Here is an 8827-nt window from a genome sequence, read left to right as displayed (position 1 = left end):
TGAGTCGACTCTGTGATGTTTATGATCTGGTGAGTATTTGGTAAGTTTTAATTTCTGTTTAGTCCTGGCCAGTGCGGCTATAGGTTGTTTAACTTTGGTTTTGTTTTAATGACTCTAGTGGGAGTATATTTTGATATAAATTGCTGCTTGAGTTTTTTTTCGGGATGTCTTATTTACGGGGCCCCGAGGTCCGTTTTAAAGTATTTTAAACCTTTTTCTGCTGCAGTTTTAAGTCAAACCATTATTGTTTGATCATTAATTTTCATGAGAGTAAATGGGCCTCACATCTTGGTATCAGAGCGTAAACTGGGATACGCTCGAACTAGAGTCTAGGACACTTGAGTCTTGGCACTAAAATGGTTGTTGCGCCTGTGTATGCTACTTGACAACATACTTATGTGGTTATATGTTTTGTTTACTTCCATTCTATTCATTTTGATGTTTTATCGTATAGAATGGAGGGAGGTGGAGAAATTCCTGCTGATGAGATTCCTCTAGCTCGAGGTCGAGGTCGTGGTCAAGGTCATGGACGTGGTGGACCTCGTGTCCGTGTTGTTGATGTTACTTTTTTTGAGCAAGCTGCTGATCAGCTAGAGCAACTTAGGATGGATGAATTAGTTGCGCGTTTCCATTCTTTGCATCCACCTCGATCCAGTGGTTCGGAGGGAGCCGAGAAAGCTGAATTATGGATTTCTGAGATTGAGGAATTGTTTGATTTGATCGAGTATCCTCTAGAGTGTCGATTGAGATTAGCTGTGCATCAATTGAAAGATTTTGCTAAAATGTGGTGGTCTACTACATTTATGACTTTAGATGCTCAGAGGATTGTTCTATCATGGGATATATTCAAGCTGAAGTTTAAGGAGAGTTATTGTCCTTCATCATTCTACAGTTGTAAGGCTTCTGAGTTTCATAACCTGAAACAAGGCGATATGTCAGTTGCAGAGTATGCAGATTCTTTTTATGCTATGCTGAGATATGCTCCTCATGTTGCTGCGAGTCAGATTGCTGTCGTCGAAAGTTTCATTGAAGAATTGAATGATCATCTGCATCCTTTTGTTTCTACCGGTAAGCCACTGAATTATCTTGAAGCAGTGGAAATAGCAAAAAGGGCTGAAGCTAGCCTTAAGAGGAATGGCAATCGAGTTTCTACACAACATCATCAGTCGGGGAGGCAACAATTCAGTTCATCTGGTTCTGCATCTCTTAGTCTACGTGGGAAGCAATTTAAGAAGCCCGGTACTAGTTCTTCGAGTTCAGGGAGTTCAGGGAACCGTGGGGTATATCGTTATAGTGGACCTTATTGTGATCGCTGTGGGGGCAAGCATTCTAGTAATCAGTGTGTTGGAGTTCAAGGGGTTTGTAATATTTGTGGTCGGCCGGGTCATTTTGCTAGAGTCTGTCCTAGTAAGACGGGAAAATCAGCCCAGGCAGGTAGTGGAAGCTCAAAGTATTAGAATTCCAGCAGCGTCCCAGTCTTCCCATCAGCCTAGTCGCCCTTCGCATCAGAGCAGAGGGCAAGGTGGTCAACATAATCAGTCATTGTTCATGTATTTGCCTTGACTGAGGATGAGGCTCAGGCAGCTCCAGGTACTGTCATTACTGGTAACCGTACTCTATGTGGTTTTATAGCACGAGTGTTATTTAATACCGGAGCATCTCATTCCTTTGTTTCTCATGCATTCGTTGTTTCGCATGATCTTCGCACCACTAGTATGAATTCCAATCTATCTGTTGCTACTCCGATGGGCAAAATGATTATCACTGATAATGTGGTGTTCAATGCGGTTTTGTTTCACGATGAAAATGTTCTGTATCTGAATCTCATAGTTCTACCTATGCATCACTTTGATTGCATCGTTGGTATGGGATGTTTTGACTGCAAATCGTGCCACTGTTGACTGTTATCGAGGAATATTTCGTTTTGGGCCTAGCTTTGCTCCTAAATGGAATTTCTATGGCCGTGGTTCTCAAGCAAAGATTCCTCTAGTTTTTTCCATTGAGATGAATCGATTGTTAGATTCTGGTCATGAAGCTTTTCTGGTTTATGCTGTTGATCTATCGCAGGATGAGCAACGAATTTCTGATATTCCTAGTAGTCAGTGAGTTTCCTGATGTGTTTCCAGAAGAGATTCCTGGTTTTCCACCAGAACGAGAAGTTGAGTTCAGTATCGAATTAATGCCAGGAACGGAACCCATATCTCGAGCACCATATCGTTTAGCTCCTGTTGAGCTAAAAGAACTGAAAGAACAATTAAAGGATTTGTTGAGTAAAGGTTATATTCGCCCGAGTTCTTCACCGTGGGGTGCACCGATTCTATTTGTCAAGAAGAAAGATGGAACGATGCGGATGTGTTTTGATTATCGGCAACTGAATAAGTTTACTGTCAAGAATAAATATCCACTCCCTAGGATTGATGACTTATTTGATCAGTTGCAAGGTACTTCGGTGTATTCTAAGATTGATCTCCGTTCTGGGTACCATCAAGTGCGAGTTAGACAAGAAGATGTGCCGAAAACAGCTTTTCGCACGAGATACAGACACTTTGAAGTTTTGGTTATGCCTTTTGGCTTGACCAATGCTCCTGCTGTGTTTATGGACTTGATGAATCGAGTATTTCGTAAATATCTCGATCGTTTTGTGATTGTATTCATCGATGATATTCTTGTTTATTCCAAGTCCGAGGAAGAGCATGCCAAACACTTGAGGATAGTTCTTCGAATTCTTCAAAAGAATCAGTTGTACGCCAAGCTATCCAAGTGTGAGTTTTGGTTAGATAGAGTTGTGTTTCTGGGCCATTGTCATATCTCAACATGGTATTTTTGACGATCCAAGTAAATTGGAAGCAGTTTTGAACTGGGCACGACCGACCAATGTGCCAGAGATTCGTAGTTTCATGGGTTTAGCTGGTTATTACCGGAGATTTATCGAAAATTTCTCAAAGATTGCTAAACCTATCACTCAACTGACTCAGAAAAATCAAAGATTCATTTGGTCTGATGAATGTGAGTCAAGTTTTGTCGAGTTGAAGAAGAGATTGACTTCTGCACCAGTCCTTACCATCCCAAGTGGTTCTGGAGGATTCGTTGTTTGTACCGATGCATCAAATCGAGGATTAGGTTGTGTACTGATGCAGTATGGCAGGGTTGTGGCCTATGGTCCTCGTCAGTTGAAACCGCATGAGTCTAAGTATCCTGTTCATGACTTGGAATTGGCTGCTATTGTTTTTGCTCTCAAGATTTGGAGGCATTATTTGTTTGGGGAGTAATTTGTAATCTATTCTGATCACAAAAGCTTGAAGTATCTGTTCTCTCAGATACTTCTCAGTCAAATATGAATATGAGACAAAGACGTTGGATGGATCTTTTGAAAGATTATGATTGTGAGATCCAGTATCATCCGGGAAAAGTGAATGCCATTGCCGATGCTTTGAGTCGTAAGGTTTTTGATGTTAATTTATCCTCGATTCATGTTTCTAAGTTACGAGAGGATATTTGCACCTCTGGGTTTGATTTTCAAATCCAAGGTAATGCTGTTTTTGTGTCTCAGATTTCTATTGAGCCAGAGTTGATTCAGATTGTAAAGTCAGCTCAGAAAACTGATGATCGAGTTCTGAAATCTTATGAGTTAGTATCTCAAGGACACCAATCTGGTTTCTCAATTCACTCAGATGATTCTCTTCAGTTGAATGGTAGATTGGTTGTCCCAGATATTCCTGAATTGCGTACAGCCATCCTTAAAGAAGCTCATTGTACTCGATATAGTATCCACCCAGGAGGGAGGAAAATGTATCATATTCTACGGTCTCAGTTTTGGTGGAAGAATATGAAAAAGGATGTGGCTGAGTTTGTGTCTCGTTGTCTGATCTGTCAGGCAAGTCAAAGCAGAACGAATGAGACCTGGAGGATTACTGCATAGTCTTGAGGTTCCTCAGTGGAACTGGGAGCACGTGGCTATGGATTTTGTCACGCATTTGCCACGTACTTCTCGTCATTTCGATGCCATTTGGGTGATTGTCGACAGATTATCTAAGTCGGCACACTTTATTCCGTACAAGAGGACGTATTCGTACAAGAAAATGGCTCGTTTGTATATTGAAAATGTTGTGATACTTCATGGAGTTCCAGTAGCAATAGTCTCAGATCGTGACCCTCGTTTCACATCAAAATTTTGAACTAGTTTCCAAAAAAAAATGGGTACACGACTTGCAATGAGTACTGCGTACCATCCTCAGACCGATGGTCAGATATAGCGTACGATCCAGACACTCGAGGATCTGCTTCGAGCAGCGGTCATGGATTTTAAAGACAGTTGGCAGGAAGCTTTACCACTAGTAGAATTTTCATATAACAACCGTTTCCAGGTGACTATTGGTATGGCTCCTTTTGAAGCTTTGTACGGCAGACGGTGTCGATCACCTCTTTGTTGGGATGAATTTGGTGAGAAGCAGTTGACTGGACCTGACATTCAGGAAATGAATGATAAAGTTCGGTTGATTCGTTACAGAATGAAAGCTGCCCAAGATCAGCAAGCTAGTTACGCTAACAGTCGTCGTCGACCTCTAGAATTTCAAGTTGGAGATTTTGTATTTCTGAGGATCTCTCCGTTCAGAGGTGTTTTTCGTTTTGGCATGAGGGGTAAGTTATCACCTCGTTTCGTTGGCCCCTACGAGATTGTTGAGCGTATTGGTACTTGCACTTATCGTTTGGATTTGCCCCAGTCATTGTCTGGCATCCACGATGTTTTCCATGTTTCTATGTTGCGTAAGTATGAGCCCGATCCGTCTCATGTGATTCAGCCTGATGAGGTTGAACTCGACCCTTCTCTATCGTATACTGAGTATCCTGTTTGTATCTTGGATCATAAAGATAAAGTTTTACGCAATAAAGTTATACCACTTGTACATGTTCAGTGGTCGAGGCATGGTGTAGAAGAATCAACGCGGGAAACAGAAGAGAAGATGATAGCATCTTATCCATATCTGTTTGATTCTTAGTAATGTATGGTAGGTTTCGTATCGTGTGTAAGATGTATGTGTATAAACAGAAATAAAGAGGACGAAATTTATTTTAAGGGGTGGAGAAGTGTAAGGCCCAGTAATTAATTATCTGGTAATTTGACATAATTAGAATAATTATTGAGTTGTAAATTAAAATAATTATTTATGCCAAATAAATTCAAGAAGTGTGTTAAAAATATGTATTTTTGAATATCGGATAATTTAACGATATAAAATACATATAGAGTTTAAATAACACACGAGAGCAAAATAAATACAGACCGGGATAAATGGGCTTGAGTTACTATTTGAGTAACTAAATACACAATATATAAATATACATATACATACACACATATCTCTTTAAAAGAGAAAAGAAGTGAGAGAAGGAAGAAAAGGGAAAAAAAAGAAGAAATCCAAATTTTCGCAACCCTTGGAGCAGCTGCGGAAAAATCGCGATATATCCCCCATCCGGCGTCGAAATCTCAATCGGTTTGAGGGGTTGTCTTCCTTACATCAGTACCTTCGTTTTGAGCCATAAAACGCGAATTTTGAGCAAGGAGGCTAGCAGATCGAAGCTCCATTTCGTGACCCTGTTTCTGTGCAGTATTTTGGTGAGTTCAGTTTTTGTGCTTCTGAAATTCGAAGTTTTGTGTATTGTGCGTTAAGAGTCTCGATTTGTGGTTCAAATGAAACTTGTAGCTCCAGTTTGTTAGCTTTCTATAGCCACTGAAATCATTGAATTTGGATAAGAAACGGATTTGATATGATTTTTCTACCAAAATGTGTCGAAACCGAATTCTGCAATTGAGCTGTGTAGAATAACTACTGTAATTCGGAATTATGACCTTCGTGCAGCCGGATTCTGGATTTTGGACTAAAATTAAAAGTTGTAGAGCTATGTCTTTTCTTCGAAATGAGACTTGAATCGTTAATTTCCATTAAGAATTGAGAGAGTTATGCTTGTTTTACTGAAACTACGCAGTATTAGAGTTATGTCCGCGAAATGTGTGAGTAGCAGCGTGTTCTTGTTAGTTCTGGCATTAATCTAATCAGATTCTGGAATTAGTTTCTTCTAGAAAAACTTAGATATTTAAGTTGTCTTTCATTTCCATTTGGCGGATATTGATTTGGGTCAAAAATGAATTAGATATGAATTTTATGGTCATAGGTGCCGAATCTTAAACTGTAACAGAATTCGTTTTTCTAGATTTCTGGTTGTAGGTGTTTATCTGGGTCAAGATGATTGAATTTCTTGTTGATATCTTCTGATGAAATATGGGTTTTTGAGTTAGGATTCCAACCATGTATGATAAATATATTTTGGTTAAGTTTTGGTTAAGTTTTGATCTTAAAACTTAGCATAGCTACAAGCTGAAATTTTGAAATATTGTTATTGAATTGGAATTTACTCGACTTGTTATATTATCTTATTGTTAGGCCGAGGAGATCAAAGTTAAGCTTGTTGTCGTTATCAGTCGGTATAGGTATGTTACAGTTCGGTAACATACGACGATAAAACATAAATTATGTTTAATTGTCATTCTGTGTTACATGGATCGTGTTTACTACTACAGATACATGGGACATCTCTCCGGCAAATAAACTACAATACAATACTGAAACAACTCAAGACATACATATAGACTAACTGCGAGACTCCACTGAACAGAACCAAGCAATCCAACCTCAATCCCGAGCTCCATTGGCGGAACCCCGGCCTGATGCTGCAAAACGACTTGAGAGATCTGCCATGGTGCCCAAAAGCAACCACAGCAGCCCCCCCAGTAAACAATTGAGGTTAGGATTCTGGTATGAAACAGTTCAACAATAACAATAATAACATAAATTATGCATAATCATATAATGAAATGTAATATGCAATGCATGAAAGGCTCAATGAATAATCGGGATAACAGGAGCCAACAAACGGTACGATAACAACTGGAATAATGCTCGAGCAACAATACAGGGGAGCTACATCGTCATGCAGCTAAACCGCCCTGCCTAGTATGCGAGGTATGCCAAGCTGTGCTGAATAACACCCCTGACTCGGCCTCCATACAGCTGATACGCTATAACAGGATGGCACAACAGAATGAACTAGATGACACAATCTCAGCGCTCACTTCAAAAGACTGCACTAACCACGAGATTGTTCAATCACATCTATGGTCTCATGTGTATAGGCCTATCAGCCACACAATGATTCTGAGATAAACAACAGTGCCAGATAACAACAGATATCAACAATGGGATAACAAGAATGATAGGCTCAACATGAATGTCATAATTGTATGCTCGATGCTAAATGCCAATAATATGTCATAAAAATAAACATAGATCACAACGAAGGCATTTAACAATTTACAACAATCAACAAGTCATAAACACGATCCATGTAACACATAATGACAATTAAATATAATTTATGTTTTACCATCGTATGTTACCGAGCTGTAACATACCTATACCAACTTGAAACTCCAATATCAACTTCTCTTCAAGACTCTCGGCCTAAACAAAACCACAATAAGCCGATCATGAAAACTACATTCCATACCAATGTCCGATTTGGCACAAAAGAGAATAAAATTCGTATCTCGCTCAATATTAACTCAAATCAATATCCGCCAATTGGAAATGAAAGATAACTCAATTATCTAAGTTTCTTTAGTTGAAACCATCTTCAGAATCTCACTAGATTATTCTCAGAATTTTCAAGAACACGCTGCTACTTCCGAATTCGCGGACAGAATCTCATACACTGAGCAGTTCCAGAAAAACAAGCATAACTTGCTCAATTCTTAATGGAATTTAACGAATCTTATATCTTTACGAAGACAACACATAGCTCTACAACTCTTATTTGAATCATAAGACCAGAATCCGAGCGCATAATTGACAAAAACTCGAATTACAATAGGTGTCCTGCACAGCACAGTTGCAGAATTCGATTTTTGGCACATTTGGTAGAAAATTCATAACAAATCCGTTTCTTATCGAAATTTGATGATTCCAGCGGCTATAAAAAGAAAACTTAAACCATTACAAAGTTTATTTAGGTTATTTCTACAAATTCAAATTAAAAAAATCGCAGCAACCCAAAACACTCACCCAAAAACTGGAAGAATTCGTGCAGAAACAGAGCACCGGAACAGCAGCTTTGATCTACCAGAATCCTTGCTCAAACTTCGCGATTTCTAACTTAAATCGAAGCTTAGGATGTTAGGAAGACACCCCTTCAGACCGATCGAGATTTCGACGCTGGACGGAGGAGATATCGCGATTCTTCCGCAGCTGCTCCAAGGGTTGCGAGAATTGGGTTTCTTCTTCTCTCTTTCCTTTTTCCTTCTTTCTCTTTTATAGGTAAGTTGCGTGTATGTGTGTGTATATATATATATCTTGTGTATTTGGTAACTAAAATAGTAACTCAAGCTCATTTATCCCGGTCTGTATTTATTTGCTATCGTGTGTTATTTAAACTCTATATGCATTTTATATCGTTAAATTATCCGATATTCTAAAATACATATTTTTAACACACTTATAAAATATATTTGGCATAAATAATTATTTTAATTTACAACTCAATAATTATTCTAATTATGCCAAATTACCGTATAATAAATTACAGGGCCTTAAATTTTTTTTTTTAAATAAGATCCAAGTAAGTTTTGGATTGCAGGTACATTGGTAACTTGGCTCAAATTATTTTTTTATTTATAAAATTAAAAAATAGTGTTATTTATTTAAATTATATGTGTAATAATTTGGTTTAAACTATAAGTGTTCGAAACTGCAATTTTGAAATCTCGCCCCCTGCC

At 38.6% G+C, this 8827-nt stretch overlaps 1 protein-coding gene and 1 long non-coding RNA gene across 2 annotated transcripts; one reads left to right on the top strand and one right to left on the bottom strand.

Moving 5' to 3' along the window:
• The first annotated feature begins 455 nt into the window (after nucleotides 1–455).
• LOC142505544 (uncharacterized) lies at nucleotides 456–4175 on the top strand. The gene is made up of 5 exons (XM_075618579.1): nucleotides 456–1434; nucleotides 1633–1813; nucleotides 2068–2276; nucleotides 3375–3789; nucleotides 3875–4175. Exons 1-5 carry the CDS (start codon nucleotides 456–458, stop codon nucleotides 4173–4175), a joined length of 2085 nt encoding a protein of 694 aa, XP_075474694.1.
• A 2473-nt stretch (nucleotides 4176–6648) lies between these two features.
• LOC142518254 (uncharacterized) lies at nucleotides 6649–8344 on the bottom strand. The gene is made up of 3 exons (XR_012813493.1): nucleotides 8118–8344; nucleotides 7469–7517; nucleotides 6649–6748 (listed from the first exon to the last, which is right to left on the bottom strand). It is a non-coding gene; the product is annotated as an uncharacterized LOC142518254 (long non-coding RNA).
• Between the last annotated feature and the right edge of the window lie 483 nt (nucleotides 8345–8827).

Source organism: Primulina tabacum, chromosome 1 (assembly GCF_025594145.1).
Source record: "Primulina tabacum isolate GXHZ01 chromosome 1, ASM2559414v2, whole genome shotgun sequence".
Taxonomy (NCBI): Eukaryota; Viridiplantae; Streptophyta; class Magnoliopsida; order Lamiales; family Gesneriaceae; genus Primulina; species Primulina tabacum.
Note: the sequence above shows the minus strand (reverse complement) of the source record. Positions and strands in the feature narration are given on the sequence as shown.